Source organism: Mytilus trossulus, chromosome 12 (genome assembly GCF_036588685.1).
Source record: "Mytilus trossulus isolate FHL-02 chromosome 12, PNRI_Mtr1.1.1.hap1, whole genome shotgun sequence".
Lineage (NCBI taxonomy): Eukaryota > Metazoa > Mollusca > Bivalvia > Mytilida > Mytilidae > Mytilus > Mytilus trossulus.
Window position 1 is genome coordinate 10,801,869 of NC_086384.1, and position 22,141 is coordinate 10,824,009.

General features: G+C 31.1%; 1 protein-coding gene across 1 annotated transcript in view; it reads right to left on the reverse strand.

Moving 5' to 3' along the window:
* The window catches only part of LOC134692199 (metabotropic glutamate receptor 2-like), a 46,041-nt gene that overhangs the window by 12,975 nt on the left and 10,925 nt on the right, over positions 1-22,141 (reverse strand). The window contains exons 2-5 of the mRNA XM_063552649.1: positions 20,999-21,156; positions 9,054-9,224; positions 5,867-6,011; positions 5,204-5,346 (exon numbers count right to left, since the gene is read on the reverse strand). Of these exons, the coding sequence (XP_063408719.1) occupies positions 5,204-5,346; positions 5,867-6,011; positions 9,054-9,224; positions 20,999-21,156 (617 nt within the window). The remainder of the gene's footprint in view (positions 1-5,203; positions 5,347-5,866; positions 6,012-9,053; positions 9,225-20,998; positions 21,157-22,141) is intronic.

The following is a 22,141-nucleotide window of genomic DNA, read 5'->3' on the forward strand; positions in this document are numbered from 1 at the left end:
AAGTGAAAATCAAGCAGAAGGTACATTGATTTAAATCTTTTAACTTCAATCTACAATTCGAAACGACATACTATTAATCAATAAACATTTTCTTTTAACATGAACAATCAGAGAAATCAAGTCAGACGTTTATCGAATAAACACGTTGATATTAAAAATGTTTCGTCTTTTCTCCACCAGTAAATAAAAGTGCAATAATAATCCTTTCAACTAAATAACGCTCAACGTAATACGGTGGTTTTCCTTTAGGTGGTATTCGTTGGAATCGTTTGTGGTAAGGCATAATTAAAACTTCTCCATCAGTGACCATCCAGAAATAATTTTCAATCATTTGCTTAATTTATACGTTAAAATGCAAGGATGTATAAAACTAATAATAGCTGTTGTCTGTTCAAGACAAACTCTTATGCGTTTTATTTATTCATTGAATTTGATAAAGATCCTGAAGGGTCAACTGAAGCAGCTGCGACTGATAACCAGAAGTCACAGTGGTCAGGTCTAAATTGAAACAAAATACAGTCCCGAACAAAATAAATAGAAAACGAAACATAAACTTTTCCCGTTCCTAACGCACTCTCACAAACTACTTTTACAGTGTAAATATATACTAGATAATTTGACATTGAAAAGGGTACATACTTACAGAGAAATTCATATATCGTATACATATCAATATAAAGTTGTTATATCTGACTCAATATTAAACTAATGAAAAAAAAAATTATGGGAAAAGTGCGAGTTAGAATTTAATGAATTTCAATTAAACTAAAACAAAGTGTTTCAAGAAGGAGTTCCTGTCCTTTAACCATGGAACATTAATATAATTAAAAATTTTCTTTGTCTTGTCGTTTCCAAAAAAGTTTATCGCATTGCACGATTAAAACTCCCAGGACCATTAAACCCAATAGTACGGCGACTTCGTGAAAACTTGTGCACATCCTGCTACAAGCATACAACTTTGCACAAAACTTTATCTTGTATAATTCTTTGATTTCAGATAGGAAGGCAGTCTGAAAAAAAATGCACCACGGTAAAATTCAATATGGCGGAAATTATACTTTAATTAGCCAAACATCAAAGGCTGATATGTGAAAATGCGTTATATATAATCATGGTACTATCATTATTTTCGGCACAAACCTTTGTTATGTTCTACTTTTGGATATATTTTATAGATGGTATGACTTTAAAAACTCACAATCTTCAACCATAATTACAGACACCTCAATTTTGCATTATATAAGTTGCTACGTACGGCTAAGAGTTTATTTGTTATGCATTGAATTTTTTTTTTCAATAAAGGACATACCAGGAAACAATTTTCTATTTTACATTTCTTTAATGGCATATTATGTTTCATGTAATTTCATTTAAACCAAGTCATCTCATCTCAATATTTGCTCCTGACACAAATAGACACAAACAGGGTAATGAGGGAGATTGACCGAACAAGACACTGTCTTGCATTTAATGCCACTTAAACACGTTTTGTTGACCATTGTAGCTGTGTCTTAACAAACGTGCGACACGATTGCACTGTTTTTAAATCTGAAAGGCATTCGGTACAGTTACAGAATAAAAAATGACGTTGCTCAAGTAAAATGTTAGTTCACCGGACGTTAACACTGTGACATATTGGAAAAAGATATATCATTGGTCTGATTTTATCAAACAACTGAAAAACGACCCAGCTGAAGGACGCCGCCGTGTGCAGGAATTTCTCGCTACATTTAAGACCTGTTGCTGACCTTCTGTTGTTGTTTTTTCTATGGTCGGGTTGTTGTCTCTTTGACACATTCCCCATTTATATTCTCAATTTTATTATGAACCCCTTTTTACAAAAGACATTTTGCCTAAAGATTTATGATGATAATTTATACATATTTTGAGGTTTAACATGCCAATATTTTCAACTGGATGAATATTCAGCTAAAAGATTCTTTTGGTTTCTTAAAGTCATATCAACGAGTTTCTTGTAATTCTAATGATATTAACATTATAGAACCAAAATATGCATCAATAATAAACTCTGCTCTTTGTTGAAGATTGTTCGATGATCTAAACCTGTTTATTTCTGCTTTATTTAGTCTATTCTAGAGAGTTGTTAATCATACCACATCTTTTTTTTTTTTTTTTTTTTTTTTTTTTTTTTTTTATATATGCAGGTTTTTAAATATAATTATTACGAATGTATAAGTTGTTATCGACTAATAATCATTCAGTGATTGATGATAGGAAGTAATCAACTTTCGAGTGTGTTGTCGAAAATCAACTGGTCGCGACATTGATATACATCAAACAAACACAGAGCATTGTGGAGCTCGTGAAAACTAAGTTTATTGTAAGAGCCATGATATTTGTCTTTATATTTTGCATTTAATGTAAATCTGTTCAAACGGTAAAACAAAATCCAAGAAAACTAAATGTTGAGAAATGTTTAAGATCCCGTTTATCTCAACATGTTACATATGGATTATGTTTTTGTATATAAGGAGGTGTTTTTCCTGTCAATGCCTCGGTTTTGCAACTTTTAGAGTTCATGCAATTCTGTCTCTAGGATGGTACAAGTAGGTTTCGACCAAATATGAATAATACAATCAAGTTTAATTTATTATGAAGTACATGTCTAAAACGCACATACCATAAAACTATTCAATAATAATAAAAAATCTAAATTTCATTAGAAAGGCTTATAATAAAACATGCATTTATAAATTAAAGTTGTCAAACAATTCAAATATCATATTTACACATGCATGCGGTGATTTGAAGTAATGTTTTTTTTTCTTTAAAAAGTTGTAAGATATCCTTGAAAAAATTAAACAACCCGTAGGAATGTTAAAACCCCACAATTGCAGAGCTTGATAATACTTATAATATCTTAAGGTTAATCATTAACACGCTAATTAGAGATTCCCCGTTACTACAAAACAATTTTTGGTCGACGTTTTAACACTCCAAAAAATACAGAAAAGAAGCCATTTCTAAACAACAATTTGTAGGTAATTAATCCTACTTCAAGAAGGTTTTATTTTCGTTTATTTTTCTGGTCAATTTAGAAAGTAGTACTTTAAGGTTTCAACCTATTAATTTAAAGCAATGCCTTATAGCTAATCAAGTAATGTAGGAATCGCTGACCTTGGAAAGAAACCATGTAGCTGATTATGGAATTAGCATGAATTGTTGAAGTAATGTGTTTATAATTGCAAAAGTATGAAGCTAAATTGAAAAGGAAATTAATTTAAAGTATTTCAATTAATATTGTATTGAAATTGTTGGAATGAAATGCTTTTTAAAATGTAAAACCACTTAATTATAACAACACATTTGTCTTGTCTAATTATATTGTTTTCCATTGTAATAACCATTCACACGCTTCTTTTGCATGCAACGCTACCTTTGTTACAATACCAAAACGAGGACGTTTCAAAAGTGCAGGACAAAAACTGCTAATCAACTTACAAAAGATGATCGTAAGATTTTGAAACGATACCAATAACTTCATAGTGTTATAGTTATTTATGTTGGAAATTTACATGCACATGATATAATTGAAGATTTTTTTTCTCGACTAAATTGTAAGGAAAATTAAAATGAACATCGATTAGTGCATCATGATAATCATTATAATCATATAAAAAGTAAAATAAAAAAAATACTGAACTTAGAGGAAAATCAATTCGGAAAGTCCATTATAGTTATCAAAGGTACCAGGATTATAATTTAGCATGTTTAGTACGCCAGACGCGCGTTTCGTCTACATAAGACTCATCAGTGACGCTCAAATCAAAAATATTTATAAACCCAAACAAGTACAAAGTTGAAGAGCATTGAGGATCCAAAATTCCAAAAAGTTGTGCCACATGGCAAAATCAAATAATACAACGCATAAAAAACGAATGGACAAGAACTGTCATATTCCTGACTTGGTACAGGCATTTTCAAATGTAGAAAATGGTGGATTAAATCTGGTTCTATAGTGCTTACCCTCTCACTTTAATGACAGTCTCATCAAATTCCGTAATATTTACATTGATGCGTTAAAAAAACAGACACACTAAAGAAAATAGTCAAAATATTGGTACATCAGTCATCATCGTATAACAATTTTAAAAGGGACAAAATAAAGTAATAGTGTATATCAGACTGGTGTCTAGAACCATAGTTGACCACGTGATTGGTTAAGAAAAGTCAGGTGTATGGACCGACCGACCGTACGAGGGCTGTATAGCCAGTCAAGGTTGTTAAAAACTTCCATCGTGAAGTAAGAACCGTGACTTTTGTAATCATTGGGTTCATTTGGAAAAAAGTTAGTACAGCGTACGGTCAGCTTTCGAACGGCTCTATATTGTATCGATATACTGTAAACAACTAATTTTCGCGAGCGATTTATTTTCGCGACTTTCGCGAGTACAAAAATAACGCGAATATAAATTGTCGCGAATATGTCAATCTTTGATCTTTCCTTTATAAACTTCATCAAGTAAATCAGATAATCGCGAAAATAAATAGCCGCGAAGTGGTAAAGAAAGGGTAAAACGCGAAATATAGTATCCGCGAAAATAAGTTGGTTTACAGTATAACAATAATGATTGGCTTTGCTATGAACATTAACATGATCCAAGCCGTATAATCCTTTAATATTTGACAGTACCAATAATTAAAAATGGTATCATTGTCAATGGGGCGATTATCCATCAGAGACTAAGGGACGAGGATGTCAACCACCGTATGACATTTAACTATTGTCAATAATTGGAATACCACACATTATAAAATGTTTAAAATGCTTGAATGACAGTATTTGAAACAATTCAGTAGAGAAAACCAACGGATTGAGTTTTGTCTAATAATTTTTGACTTATTTGATTTGCACTTACTGACGTTAGAAGTATTCAGTAATATTTAACAAAAAAAGTATATCAAATGCTCAACAATTTAATAGATTAAAACAGGAAAAAACTTATTCTCCAGACAAAATATGAAGGACCTTCCTCTACAGAGTGGTCAAGAAGAGGTTAATTGGTTGGTAATAGGATAAGTTCAATGATATCAGAAACACACAATAGGGCGACGGGACAGAAAATCATATTACAGATGTAGTTTCTAGTCAAAACTTTACCATTTAAAAAGCGTTTTTGAATAAAATTGACATGCGTTCGTTTTTCGTTATCATGAAAACAACTTAAGCTATATATATTACCTGTTCCTCTTTTCCATGATACGCAAGACCACGCCCTCCCCATCCATCACTCCCTATCCAAGTGAATATCCCTGTTGCATTTCTTCTTTTAACTGCCTCCATCAATTCACCTACTTCTTGGTCGGATCCAAAAATTATTACACCTAATTTCGAATAATCAAAATGTATGAGAGGCCACAACTGCGACATATATTAAAATATTTAATATAGAGGTGTAGATAGCAAATAAGGAAAACAAATTTAAATTGAGTTATATTTGTACCTTTTAAAATTCAGAGTTATGAAATATATTTTTCTCAATTTTACAAGCTGTTTAAAAGTTTACAAACATCATTTGTACATAAAGTGGAAACACACTCAACAGTTTTTTATTCCTTAATAGAGAAAAGGTATTTTGGCTTACTGTAATGGAAAAAAGCCATATAGGGGTAACAATCATTACACAAAAAACATTACACGCGCAAGAAAAAAAAAACAGAATTAAGAAACATCGCTGACATTTTATTTCTCCATTGCAAGGTTTTAGTGATGCTTCGATACATATTCAACATAGGACTATCAATTTCAAGGTAAAGTATTCTAAGACAGTGTCTGTTTTCATTGAAATAGCCAGAACTACATATACAACAATCATAACATATATCTACTAGATTTTTAAATTACCTCTAGCATTAGGTTTCAATTTTAGTTTGTCAACAATATCATCATACGTGTCATGTCCTGCCACACCAGAGTCTTTTGTTAACTTTTCAGTTGTTGCTATACAAATATTAGCTTCTTTCAATAACTGTTCAAGCTCGTTAAATCCCTAGACAAAGCATAAGAAGATAAATGTGTAATATGGTAATCGTATTATGAAGATAACACAATGGGTGTGGTTTGAATTCACATTTGTTGTATTATTACCTTAAGAAACTGCAACTGATTGAATGTAATTCATGCGGTTTTGATATAGTCCTGGGACCTATAAAGTATTTAATTTGAATAATTGTACGAATCCTTCAAATAATCTTCATTTGCGGATATTGATGTCTAATACATTTGCAAAATGATGATTTAAATGGTGCTATTACGAATACTTTCTTGTTATGAGCAAATCTCTTTCAAGGACATTCTAATAGGACCCGCAAGCAATGGAAAGCGTATACTAAGAGAAAAATATACTTAATATGCAGATTCTTCTAGTTGTTTCTTTTATTGTAATGGGAAGTTTAGATTAGTTTTACACGGATGGAAATAATTAAATTATCTCGTTCTTTTTGTTTAATTATCAACAATGCAATGTTGCGGATTATTTGTATATATAAGACACATGTAATATATAAAAGTGTTTATGCTGTATTCTATATTTCAAGTTAATGGAATGATGCATTCAAAAAACATGCTGTCAACAAATGTAGGATAGTTTACAAAGGGGATACCATCTACTAGAAAGTATTATTAAATGAAAATAATAGCTTCGTTAAAGGAACACATACGTCTTCTCTTATTTTTGAGATATTGAGATAAGACGTGGCACGGTACTTGTCTATCCCAAATTCATGTATTTGGTTTTCATGTTATATTTGTTATTCTCGTGGTGTTTTGTCTGATGCTTGGTCCGTTTCTGTGTGTGTTACGTTTCGGTGTTATGTCGTTGTTCTCCTCTTATATTTAATGCGTTTCCCTCGGTTTTAGTTTGTTACCCCGATTTTGTATTTTGTCCATGGATTTATGAGTTTTGAACAGCGGTATACTACTGTTGCCTTTATTAATGCAAGACATGAAAAGATAGTAATGTAATAGTATAACAAAAATACCGAATTTCAAGCCAAATTCAGTTTGAACAATTCCTACCAATCAAACTTGACTCGAGTGAAAAACACCAGCAATACTCCTGACTTGGTTCATATATTTACGGAAGAAAATGACAAGTTAAACCTGGTTTTATAGCTAGCTAAATCTCCCATTTGTATGTTTGTTGTTAAGATGCCCGTTATATAATAACATTTGATGAACAACCTAAACAAACATAATAGGTTAATGTGACAATAATTCGGATCCATCAGCCAAAACTGTAACTAATTGTACTAATCTGTACTCATCGCCACGATAAACAGCATTTTAGTGGGGTTCGTGTTGTTTATTCTTTGGTTTTCTATGTTGTGTCATGTGTACTATTGTTTGTCTATTTGTCTTTTTTCATTTGTAGCCATGGCGTTGTCAGTTTGTTTTAGATTTATGAGTTTGACTGTCCCTTTGGTATCTTTCGTCCCTTTTTTCATAGTGTTCATAGACCCATGAAGTGTTTTAACTCTGATTTTAATTATCGACCTCATATATTTATATTAGAAATGGTATATATATATTATATGTTTACGTTCGCTTTTGTCTAGTATTATCATTGAGATGAAATGTTGACACATAAAACAAAACGTAACAATTCCCCCCTAAATGCTGAATACATTTACGAAGGAAAAGGTTATGTTCTGTTCAAAATCTTATATTAGTTCTTAGGTTATCGCTAATTGCATTATGCGAATCTCTCCGGTTTTATTAGGTTGTAGATTTGAAGATAGGTAAACTACTGCGGACTTTATTTGAGTAAATTCAAGTTTGTTAAGTGAAACTACGATTGTTTATCTAGTAAAATTAGTTGTTAATCTCATTGCCAGCTTAAAAGTCAGAAGCAATTTTATTCTATACATTTTCATTCCTAAGTTCCAGAAAAACACTAAATTGTATTTCATAGAATATATTTATATCATTGTTTCGCGTAAATCGAACAATATCTGAATAATTGAGTCTTTGCATATTAGCAGAATTGTCAACTCAATGTTATATTATTATCATTTCATTTTATACACTTGTAATCAATTACTATCTGTCATCGAAATATTATTGTTTACTACTCTGTAACCTAGCGTCATCAACACCACAGAAATAACAAATACCCATTTAAACACATTAGATTACTGTAAATAACTATAAAAGGATAAGGAATATAATTCAATTTACAGATAAAAGTCTTACTACCATAAATCTAACATATAATAGCCATCAACAGAAATTGTTGATGTTTTCAATGAAGATAAATTGAAATAGTCGAGACAAATGACCTAAATCAAATTTATGACAGATTAACCGTCTAGGTTCTAATGCGGATATATATCTGTATAGTTTAGGTTATATTTGGCGAATGAAGCAATATCAATGGAGTGGCATCTGACTTATTGTAAATATAAATCATTAAATATACTTATATCTTACTCTTATATTTATGATTTTTGATAGGTTGTTAGTGGTTTTTAAATAGCTGTCAGATCCTTACTTGGCGTCTTTTTGTTGTTGGGATATACAAGTACCCGGCCACATTCACTCTGTGTTTTAATTATATGTATTTCTATTTGTATCCGTATGATTAGTTTAAGCCTTTTTCAACTGATTTTATAGTTCGGCCTTATGATGAACTGTTTAACCACTTTTACCAGGTTAAAGGGAGGGTTGGGATCCTGCTTACATATCTAACCCTGCCATATTCTGTAGTTATGTGCCTGTCCCGAGTCAGGATATTGTAATTCAGTGTATGTCGATTGTTAAAGTGTAACATATTTTTTTGTACATAAAGTAAGCCGTTAGTTTCCTCTTTTCAGCTGTTTTACATTTCGGGGCCTTTTATAGCTGATAATGCAGAATGTTCTTTGCTCATTGCCGAAGGCTGTACGATGACCTAAAGTAGTTAATTTCTGTGCCATTCGGTCTCTTGTGTAAAGTTGTCGCATTGACAGTCATACAATATCTTCTTTTTTATATATATAATTAACACAATATTTGTCCAATTCCATCTTGCATTGCTAAAGGAACAAAATACCTGTATTCCGTAACTAGATTCTTCGTAAACTACCGAAACATATGTCCAGTTTAACATCCGAACGATTTCTACCATAGCTTGCGCTTGATTGACGTCTGATGGAATGGTTCGCAGAAAATAAGGATAACGATCTCTGCTGCTAAGCACTGAACTTGTAGAAAAGAAACTAATCTGAAAAAAAGAATGAAAAGGTAAGCATGAATGACCAAAATATTTTAAAATATTATCAAAAGTTTACCGGTAAAAAATATGCATCTATCAAATCCTGAAAACAATTTCTCAAGATTGATTGTTTGTTGGTTGCTCCACGCCGCATTAGCACAAAAAGGCTATATCGCGGCGACATTTTTCAAGAAGAAACATTTACAAATTGTATGATTATAACTTTTTATCTTTCCGAAAAAAGAAATAATGTAAGTGTAATTTTATCAACTACAAGTTACAACATTCCTAGAATTTTCATAGTCTAAAAAGTAAAATTACAAAAATACTGAACTCAGAGGATAATCTAATCGGAAAGTCCATAATCACATGGTAAAATCAAATGAAAAAACACACCAAAAACGAATGGACAAAAACTGTCATATTCCTGACTTGGTACAGCCATTTCCAAATGTAGAAAATGGTGGATTAAACCTGGTTTAATAGCACTAAACCTCTCACTTTGATGACAGTCTCATCAAATTCCGTTATATTTAAAATGCGTGAACTTAACAGACATAATAAATAAAATAGTCAAAACCTGGGTACGGCAGTCATCATCGTGTAACAATTTTAAAGGGAACAATTTTACAGAACACAATGTGCTTGCACGTGTAGTATTTTGACAAATTAAAAGTGAAAACAGTGATCGTTTCAAGTGAAAGAAAGACAAGGGAACAACAACCAATACCTTCTAAATAATAAGAATAAAGTCAAGGAGAGGCAATCTCTCATCATTGATTGAAAAAAAAATGATCATCAAAATAAGTTTTCATTCATTTCATTAATCTAAATTAAGAATCACAAAAAATGATACAGCCAATCACATCACCAAACAATCAGGGACATCAATATTTGCTATTTGTCATTTACTGAATCGATAAAATGGTGTACTTTTTTACATTAAATGTTCAATTCGCTTTCCTTAATTTATTATTTATTTGGTAAAAATTAAAATATATTTGAACAACGAAACTAACGTTTCATTTACTGAATAGTAACTGTAGTACATATTGAAACGCATGAAGACGACAAAACGAGACATTTTCACGTTTTCCGTTATCTAGTTACATTAGCGACAAGAAAATCTTCACTAACGAACATGTGTTGACAGTTAATACCAAAAGTTACGTTAGTAGTCCTTTTCATGCTGAATACAATTTTGGAAGAAAAGGTTGTTTTCTGTTCAAAATCTTATATCATTCGCAAGTGAACGCTAAATGCATTATGCAAATCCCAAAGTTTTAATGAATTTTCTAGATTTACAGATAGGTTACTACTGTTGACCTTATTTGAAAACAGAATTAAAATAACACTTCGCCTTATTGATGAAATCTCAATTCGTTTCCTTTAAATCAAGGAATCATTTGGTAAAAATCCAAATCTAATTAAACAACAAGAATAACCCTTAATACACCCAACTTAAGCTTTTGTGTAAATTGAAATGCATAAAGACCATAATTAAAGATAGAATAAAAAATCCAATGTCGAATCTAACAGCGATTTGCAACATTTTAAAACAAAAACAATAAAATTTGAACAAGTGTTTGGAAAGGGAACTAACGGCAGCGAACAGATATTCAGTCCATGCGTTTCTTGCAACAAAATATAAAATGCAAGTTTGAGTACCTATTCTATATAAAAAATGAAGATAAGTAGAATAAATATTGTTAAGATGATCAAACCTAATTACACAAGAAAACAAAATCAAAATCGAATAAAAAGTGATATGAGTTTCCACTATAATAGTTTTACCTGAACATAACCTTAGTATACGCAAAATATGAAATATTCAAAAGTAAAAACACAAAAATACCGAACTCCGAGGAAAATTCAAAAGGAAAATCCAAAATCAAAAGGCAAAATCAAAAGTCCAAACACATCAAACGAATGGATAACAACTGTCATATTCCTGACTTGGTACAGGCATTTTCTAATGTAGAAAATGGTGGATTGAACCTGGTTTTATAGCTAGCTAAACCTCTCACTTGTATGACAGTCGCATCAAATTCCATTACATTGTCAACGATGTATGAACAAAACAAACATACTCAAAGAGTAAAAATGTCAAAACAATAATCGTGTTTCTGCTATCATGCAAAGCTACTGTGGAATCTACCATATGTCTCCTTAATTCAATTTCTCATTCTCTTGAAGTATGAAAACGAAATTCATAAATGTCAGACAACTAAGATGACTAAGAGGTTCTGGTAAAAGGTTTTTGATATTTTATCAAGGGCGCATGTCTATCCATATTAGGATTTTTGAAATGATAAAGAATTATTCTAAGCTTATTTGATTTACATTGACACTTCAAAATGAAATCATATTCTGAAGTAAAAGAACGTTTTATTATATTGTCGATAATTTTGATATCTGACCAAATAAAAATCATTTGAGGGAATATAAGACTTTATCTTTACTTCGATTATACAAGTATTTAACTGTACCAGAATGAGGCGTGACTTGACCATGACATGTAATGAAGTTGTCTCCATATTGCGTGTATGGAAAGCAGTGTAACAAGATAAACATTCCTGAGTTGTAATCAAAAGATGTTCTAACCGGCACAATCGATTAAGAACGCACTATAACAACTAAAATTGAGCCGAATGTTATTATGAACGAAAAGCCTTGAATAATACAATATGAGGTGGAAGAAATCCGTAACCAAATTGATTTTGAGAATTTCCCTGTTATTAAACTACTACCAGGCCATACGATGTCATGTACTCAAGGAATGATAATATACTAAGGCGATGCCCACTATGAATATAATGCATGATATAATGGGCTTTAAAACCATGGAAAAAATATTCCGCATGCTATGATTGAATTTAAATGCATATGCATTTCACTTCCACTCCAAACATTCAATGAGATTAACAAACTAAACAGAACTTGCAATTGAGTACAGATATCTAGATTTGTGCTCGTTAACTACAGTTATTGTTGTTGTCGTTTACATCACACCAGCATTGTAACTGAAAGTATTAGTCCGTAATAATTTCAAAATTTGAAAATCGACATTAAAAATCGACATTGTAGTAGAATAACTTTACAAAGTGAACACTACATCTTTTCAGTGTATCTGTGTCATCACTTCTGTGCTTACATAAACTGCTATTGATGCTATTTTAATTAATTGTAAGTCTACTGTCTTTAAAATGATAGATAAGGCTATTCTGTCCAAAGGTGTAAGTTACAGTGACCATGGTTGAGGTAAACTGTGGTAATACATGATATACCATATCGGCATAAAAACTAATTGAAGATACCAGACTTTACAATCGATCAAGTGGTTGTTAAAAGTAATCAAAATATATCAGGCTTATAATTTGTTATTCCAGACGTGTCACTCGCCTACACAAGAATTTTAAGTGTAGCTCGAACCAAAACAGCCAGGAAGTAAACTAAAATAAGAAGACGAAATGTATGTATAACCACAAATTCAAAGAATTACCATTTACTGACAAAGGCAAACCACTAGGGACAGAAACAGTAATTTGGATATTTCAACAAACACCGTTCGAAGATGTACCATATGCGCATTTAAGGGATCAAACGATAAAATCTATTAAAAGGAAAAAATGAATAACTAAAGCCTGGTGGCAAGGAATCAAAGCTTTGCATGAGGGGGATATTTTCTGTCATCTAAAATAATTCAACAATATTTTTTAAAAGGCCATTTTAATAACACAACATCCATATTGTCATGATGATACCGAGGTTCTGGACTAATTATACCTGAGGGGATTATCAGTTTACCAGCACAGGCTTTGAACCAGTGCACGTGGTAGTAATAATATACACGGTTGTAATGTTTCTACACCAGATGTGCATTTCGACAATCAATGTCTCTTCAGTGATGCTTGAGGTCAAAATATTAAATAAGCCGGAGGTTAATGGAAGGATGAAGAGCTATAGACATAAATACACAAGAATGAAGTAAAGTAAAAGCCTGGCATTGAACCACTGCTTAACATGTGGGACATATATTCCTTAATTCAAAATATTTTCTGAAACAGTGTTTTTCATTAAATGCTCCTCTTCGGCTTCGTATATCATATGGCTTTTCGGCAGCTTTTGTTGAGCGCCACTGGTGAGTCTCATGTGTCTTTGATTCATCTGTATTACCATCGGGCCGATGCCACTGCTACTTGAAGTTTTATCCCAGAGAGTAGTTAGTATGTTGTATGGGATAAAAAAAATCATTGATAAATCCATTTTCTTTAAATTTACATTTCGAAAAAAACACTATTGTTTTTTGTCCCCATGAGTAGATTGTTTTGGTATTATTCGAGCAATTTTTGAGATTTTTTTTTATTATTAATGCTTTAAATTTTCGGCGTCGTGGTTTATTTAGCATTTCAGCAGTTTTGATTCGAGTTTAATTGAAGAGTCTTGTGTTGAGTTGGATGGGATAGTAGAGTTCAACGTAGTCGGCAATCGTGAAATAATTCAATGATTGGAAATGTTTTACATAGCAGAACGTAAAGATAATGAATATTGCTAGCTTCTATGAATTCTTCATTAGAAGTGGATGTATGCAGTTTGTCTCAAATAAGGAAAACAAAACAAAATGACAAAAGATGAACAGAGTTAGTTTCCATAGGAATGCCGATTATATGCTAAAAAGACGTCCTCTGAACGTTATAAATATGATGCTAATCACAAATCAAAATCGTAATGTCCGTTGCCGCGTATTTTTAAGATTACTGCAGGCGCTGGTGTAAAAAGATAATTTAAAAAAAAATTAAATATTTGTATTATTCTTATTCTTTATACAAAACTTCTATATTATGTATACAAATAATTGTCTGTAGGCTTGCCTTATACATAAAATATATACATGTATTTCATTAAAAGATTAAATTCATTGTGATATCGAAGGCAGTTCTAAATTTTTGAAATCTGTAGCAATAAATGTTAACTAAATATCAGACTCCAAATAAATCAATAACAAAAAAACACTACTGTGAAAATAGTTGTATAATAATTCTTTCATCTGAAATTATCGTTTTTTGGTTCTTTTTACTTCTATTGAAGCTGCAGGTCATATCATTTTAGATAATGAGTTGAACTAAAACAATTATGGTAATTAGGAGATAAGAATTAGTTCAGGTCTGATAGTTCAAAAATCAATGAACATGATGAAACTTAAGGTCATTTTATCTTCATAAATGGTACCATTTTCACACAAAAGGGATTACAATCTAACTGCACTGGGAAATCACGGTTTGTAGAAGGAAATGAAAGAAGTTTTGGAGTACATTTAAGAAATGACTGTAATATGTTTTCTGTCTATGAAGAAATAACATAAAAAATTTGGTGCACTCTGAATAACGCGCGTAGCGGGTTATTTAACACTGTGCACCACATTTTTAATGTTATTTCGAAAAGACAGAAAATATATTACAGTCATTTCTTATAATTTAATTCTAAACTCCATCTTGAACCGTAGAAAACCATGAAAAAACGTTGCTGACGTCACGGTCATATGACTGAATTATGTATTTGGGCTCATAACAAAATAACGTCAGCCAATCAGGAGACGCGTTACATCGAAAATTAAATTATATCAATAGGGCAGTAATCAATGACAGCAAATAATTACGGATATATGGAAAAACAAAAAACAAAAGACAAATTATTAAAAAAAAAGGAAGTTTTTATTTCGTTTGGGTTGTTCAGTCTTAAGTTTCAGAGATATCTTTTTGTATAATTCTGTTTTTCTAAATGGCTGGACCAATGGAACACATATGCCAGATAAGTCAAAATACAGCAGAGCAGAGTGCTCATGAAAACTCGTCAAAAAACCTCTTTTGATTTCCCGGAGTCTCTAAAATTTGATTTTACTCAATCAAGCAAAGCCAACGTAAATTTTCAGTACTGAAATATAAAGGCAACAGTAGTATGCTGCTGTTTGAAATCTATAAATCGATAGAAAAAAAATCAAGTATTGGTTACAAACTAAAACTGAGGGAAACACATCAAATACAATAACTACGATACAGCAGAAACACAATACTAAAATGTAACACACAGAGACGCAAACTTGAATATAAAATGGCATTTTCTTGGTACAGGTCATTTTAAGAAAAATGTGTGGCTAGCCAAATCAGAAAGACAGAATCTCCTTCTTTTTGTGACTTAGGGTACTGGCCCGTTGACAATTTATTGTACAATAATTTTCATTGAATAACATTATCATTTTTTTTAAGATTGATGTTTTAGTGAATAACAAATGAAACCAAAAAAACGCCCCATGTAACCTATTCATAAATATTACATATTGAGATAATTAAAAGACTATTATTGTGTGCATGTTTTTTTTTTATTTCTTGTGGTACGGGTACAGATATTAAAAATTTGATTCGATCAAAACTGTTCTGTTGTTTTTTTTAACTCGGGAGCTATATCAGAAATCAAATAAAATATGTTTAACATTCTGTTTTCTGCAAATTCGGGTATTTTTATCATCCGTTTATTTTCTGATAATATGGGTAGCAGTTAAGTAGTACATATTTTTATATACCAATAATGCGCAGATTATTATGTTTTCTTTGCAAACATTAAAGTAATATGGTCTAAGAAACATTTTCAAATCAAATGGGGCCATGTGATATCGAAGTATGGTTTGGAGTTGCTCACTTTTAATAAGCAATTACCGTTTGGTAATTGCATAAACGTGAACATTAATCCAAATGTTTAGCAGAGAAGCTTATAATGCCTGAAAACAAACAAATATGCTATTTATTTTTCATTTATCAAATATTCATAGTTATTGGATATAGTTTAATTTGTATGATTTCATAGAATTTATCATTAATATTTTCATAGTGTAAGGTTTCTAACTGTTGGGATGTAAAACTATAAAAACTTTATGCAGGTTTTCGCCAATAGGCAAATTCATATTTTTCAATGATTAATTTTTGAAGTAATACATAATACTCTGTTCCAAATATCTTTTTTATGATACTAGAACTATTCGAATGGTGTAAATGTGTTTATACCTACTCATCTATTCATAAAGATAATGGTCTAAATAATTTACAGTAATTTTGGTATTATTACTTTGTTAGATTTATTTCATATAATTGCAAGTATCAAATAACTAAAATACCGGGTATCATATGCTGGTTCCGATAATTAGGATACTGATTAATATCTCAATTATATGCATCATTTATCAAAGACAAAATACGAAAACAATCACATATTTCATACAGAATCAGCTGTACTACAGAAAATAATATGAATTTACGTTGATTAATTTTATGGATTCTATATTAGTTATTAATGTAATAGTTATGTGTTCCTTATCACTATATTGTATTTCTTGATTTACTTGTATGCCTACAATACCTACAATTTGAAACTTTTCCAAATGTTATATCAAGGATGTTAAGAATATGACGAAGCAACATTTAGAAATATCTATTTTACAATTTCCAAAGTTTCTCGGTTAGAAATATGCTTTAAAATTTCGACAGAATAACAATATATATTTATGACCATATCAATAATAATTCATGTCAACACAGAAATGCTGACTACTGGATTGGTGATAAACTCAGGAAAGATAAGTGTGTTTTGCCAATTTAGGTAGCAATCAATGTTCGTTTTAGACATTTCCAACAAGTATAAAAAACGTACATAATAAATCATAAGCTTTATTAGATTTTATGTGATTTATTTAAAATAGTAACATGGATATTTGATATTGGTCACTAAATAATTGGAAACCCCATACCTACACAAACAACTTTTATGTCTGCGCAGACATCATAGACTAAATAATTGCTTTATAAATCTTAAATGAACTCGAGGTTAAACATTTGGCGCAATGAAAATCTGACAAGAGTTTGACGTTTCAGGAAGTAGCAATACGTTGCATACTTTAAATCATAGTCAGGCGCAAACTGATTGAAATCATTGATTTTAATATGTTCCAGAGTAAAAACCAATTTTATTAGTTCAAGTTTGTTAATAGAACAGTTCAAGAATACTTTCGAGGGATTTTCACTGTTTTAGTTTATGAACATACTTAGTTCTTTAGCATGCATTTGTATGACATGTTTTATTTGGAATATCTAACCTATAACAGATAGAACCTTTTTTCATGGTTTGTAAACAGTAAAATCACAAGAATTCTGAACTGTGATGAACATTAAAAAAGGAAAATCCTTATTCAAATGGCAAAATCAAAAGTTCATAGCACATCAAACGACTGGATAACAACTGTCGTATTCCGGATTTTGCACATGCATTTTCTTATGTATCCGCTCTCATAACATAAAAAAATATAAAATCGTCAAAATTCAATAGTAGACTGAGAACAATATCTATGCATAATTCATCGACAGTTTTTCCTTTTAATGAACAATTTATGAACAATTTATGAAGCAGAACAAATATCAAAGCATAAGACTGTCCTACCAGTCAGGATCCTACTTCGTCAAAATTATCTCCCCATTACGCCAGTTCATTTTCACAATCGTAGAAACGGAAGCCATTGTAGGGATGACGCACTACAAATTTTGCTCTTGGGAACCGATAAATTTATCCACATTGCACCTTTACGATCCTTATATGTCAGATGTATTTATAAAGACAAATGTATCAACTAACTAATGAGCATCAGTTAATAATCTTGTCTGCATTGATTAAACTTAAAACTATTGTCTGGTCGGTTGTCAGGTGGAATTTTCGAAAATTCATAAACATTAAAAAAATTCTAATTAAAGATTTCGTGGAAGGGCAGACTAGATTTTTTTTAAGTATGAAGACTATAAACTCTAGTTATCACACACAAAAAATTAGTATTTTTCGAAGATATGCATTTCATCATCCAACTTGAAAGACTGTCGTCAAGTACTTTCAGTAAAACATAGCCATTTGAACACACCTTCTCTGATTTTGTGACTCATTAGAGAGGTATTTCACTTGACCCATATATTTCATCTTTTAGTACTGTGATTTTTATGTGTTATAACGTCAACCTGTGGCTTTAATATATAAAAATGATAGAATCTGAAGCGAGACGAAATATTCTTACTTTGTACGATATCAAAACAAACTACTCAACTCAAACACACCCTAACATAAAAAGGTGCACTCGATTTTCTCTTTTAGATACAATTGTTACCCATTTTTTTGATTTTTTCTTCAGTCACATAATCGAAGGGCAGACACGAAAATTACTGAACTAATATATTGATATGTTTTCCGTCCGTGGTAATTTTTTCAAACAAATCGGAGGTTATGCATTTTTGTCATCCAACTTGAAAGATACCCATGTCGTCGACATGATAACTTATTGTTCTGCTTAACTATGAACTAGATAAATTGAAAACGTATGCAAATGGTGTTTTTAAAATAAAAAACCTCGTAATTAAGAAGAAAATTGCAATTTTGTTTGTTTCAATTAACTTTTTTAAAATTTTGTCACTCTAGTAAACAATACAGTAACCATTTATCGCCTTCTCTAATAAAGAGCTTCGATTCTTTTGTTCTATTTCAACCAAGTTTTCGACTGCTACGTAAAACGGTATCCCACTGTTAAAAAAACACAAACCATAGCATGACATAAATTAACAGGCCACAAACCTGTACGCAGACAAAAACAAGATATGGCAACCCTAGTGGATAATTGTTTTAGTATAACTACCATAAAAAGGATATCATCGAAAGATATGGCAATTACATATTTTGATGGACACCAGATGCAATGGCCCTATATACAATTCATATTACTTTCAATTCGGTAGTAATATAAAATAAACAAGGTTCATTTTGGGTAATTTGATTTAAATTGTTTGATTAATTGATTAATGTTACTTTCTGTTTTTTAACATGCTTGACTGTATCATGGCATCTTCATGTTATAGCTTGATCATGCTGGAGTACTTAGACAAGGAAACTGAAATTCTCTATCAATTAAAATTTGTTTTGAACGCATCTTGCTACGAGCGGAGTTAAAACTTCTAATCCCAGTGCTTTCTGTTTTTATTGAAAACTGGATATGATTATAGTTGTCAAAAGTACCATGAACCTTTTAGATCATTCATCAACCTAGGTGCTTCTTCATGATTCACTAATTCTTATCTTAGTGTCTTTAACTGCAATTTCTTGACAAACGAAGTAAATGAATTCATATTTTTCATCTTGCTTTGACGAACAATAGCAGCTTTTCTTGAGAACATACCGTTTGTCTCAAATAAGTGAAATCTAGTTTCACAAAAGTAACAAAACCGTTTATTTCACATCTATATCTATTATTATCCTATACCGGAGAGAAACATATGCAGAGATAATTACAATGAACAAACCGCATTGATATTCAACATCAGAGTCGACGAACTTTAAATCATTATTGTACTATTTTGAAAAATTGCCTGACAATTTAAAAATATTCTATTTTAGCACTTCGTCAATGCCAAAGGGTGCTCATTATAACCTTCTTTTTTTTTTATTTATACCAGTTAGTTATTTTAAGGATTACAAATTGATGGATTGAGGCTTAAAAGAATAAACTTGTTCACATTGAAGATTGTTAATACATCTGAGGGAAGCAAGAAAGAACTATTGTACTTGCGATTGTTATTTATGTGCAATGATCATTTCGCACTTGAGACTTGTATTAAACCTGCATCTGTATGGAGTTGACATTTCCTACATGTATGCATACACATAAATGATAAATAACAAAAAATCTACAGTTTTTTTCTTCGAACAATTGTTGAAATTTTGAAACAATGTTTACATAAGATCTGAACTTTTCAGGAATATTATAAGAAAGAGATTGTCCTTTGTAAATACACATGCATCGGTTAGGCTGTGACTAACACGAGACGTGTTTTAATGTATGGACGATTTTCATTAACTATAAACTTAATATCGGGTATCAATGTTCATTTTCAAAGTATAAACACGTATACAAATATAAATGAAAATGTGTTTATATAGCAAACAAAGTTTCACATGAGACAAAATGACCAAGGAATTAACTTTATGTCATCTCATTGGCCTTTACTAACGAACAAACCTCATACGGCATAGTCAGCTATAAAAGGACTGGAAATGAAAAATCTTTCTATGCCAAGTTATAAATTAAGATATTAAACCCAATGCACTTAGGCAGAGAGTTTGCTACAAACAGGAAATTTGAAGTTGGAAATGAAAACTGAATATGTTCCAGTTTTTCATAAATTGCAATCTAAAGTTGTTCTGCGATTCAAATTCAAGATAGAAATATTCAGATATGAAGCACAGCTTCTAGGTTCAACAAAAACCCCTATCAGATGAGGAAAAGATAAAATAACCAAAATACCGTTCTCCGAGTAAAATTCTAAACGGTAAGTCCCAAAGTAAATGGCAGAATCAAAAGTTTCCTGACTTGGAACAAATTATGACTATTTAACATATCCATGATAATCAAATACTAGACACGATTCTCCTGGATTAAAATTGCCTTAAAATAGTTACTTTATTTCGAAACAGTTTCAAACAAACACTAACTGATAACATATAACTTTAATTTGATCATTGAAAATAAAGTGATACTGACAATATATGTTAGTCATACAATAAAGTAAAAGTCAGGTGAAATATACAAGCTCTTTAAATGTGATCATGACAAAAAAAAAATAACATAAATACCACAAATTCCGAGGAAAAATCAAAACGGGAAGTCCTCAATCAATAAAATGTTTACAAAATATTCAATAAAGACACTTTACCTGCGGGATTTCAAATAGCTTGAGGAGTGTAGCAACTTGTATTGAAGTAACACTTGAAGGCGCTCCAATCACACCAGGAATCACAGGTAGTTGAACGATTGGCTCTGACTCATCGTTACATTTATAAACTTCTGATCCGCCGACATTTGCTACGGAACCTGTAAAATAAAGCTGACGTTATTCCTATTCTGTTAAATCCCCGTTCCAAATAGAAGGTGAATAATAACTATTTATTTTGTTATTATAGATACAAGGCCATTTGCGTGACAGACGCGCGTTTTGAATAAAAACCATCGGTACACTACAGTTTTAAATTTTCAATATTTGCATAAGACTTTGAAAAGTTATGTTGCTTAATTTTAAATCAAGATAAAAGCTTTGTCCATGTGTGTTTAATAAGGATTAAATTGCATGCACTATTCCTGAGACTTTCTTGATCTTCCTTGAGTAATTGTTATGAATTGTAAGTATATTTTTAGCATACATATAGTACTTATATACCTGAAATGGTATTAAGGTGTGTCCTTAACTTCTAACACAAGAACACATGCACATATGTAGTTATAACAATTTCAATTTGTGATATAAGTTAATAAAAGAAAAAACCTGGTGGAAGATGTATTTCCTTTTAAGGGAGCTGGCTTCTCAGTTTCAAAGTAATAAACTTTTCAAAACACTAGCATATATTGATAGGGGATTAATAAAGGAATCAAAAGAGCCAAACAAATGTATAGGTCACCGTGCTTGTTTTAAAGATATTAGCCATTGAAATTTTGGCGGGAAAATGTTCTCTCTTGACTTTTCATAGCTTTATCATTAACAAGTTTAAGTCTTCAAAAACTATTAAAAAGTAATTAAAATTTTATAAGACTTTAACAGGCAGTTTATCATTATACATGTAAAAGAATTATAAAAAGAAAAATGGGGGTCAACGGGGAAATTTTGTTAAGGCATTCAAATGGATAAAACCAGAGGATTCCGAAAATCTGACCAAAATTCCAAAACATGACAAGCGAGCTTCCTTAACAAATAACATTATGTAAGATCAATAAGTATATAACGACTGGTCAATAAAAAACGTAACTAATAAAATACCAAAGTCATTTTCAATCTTAATACATATTTTTTCCTGTAGTCATCCGA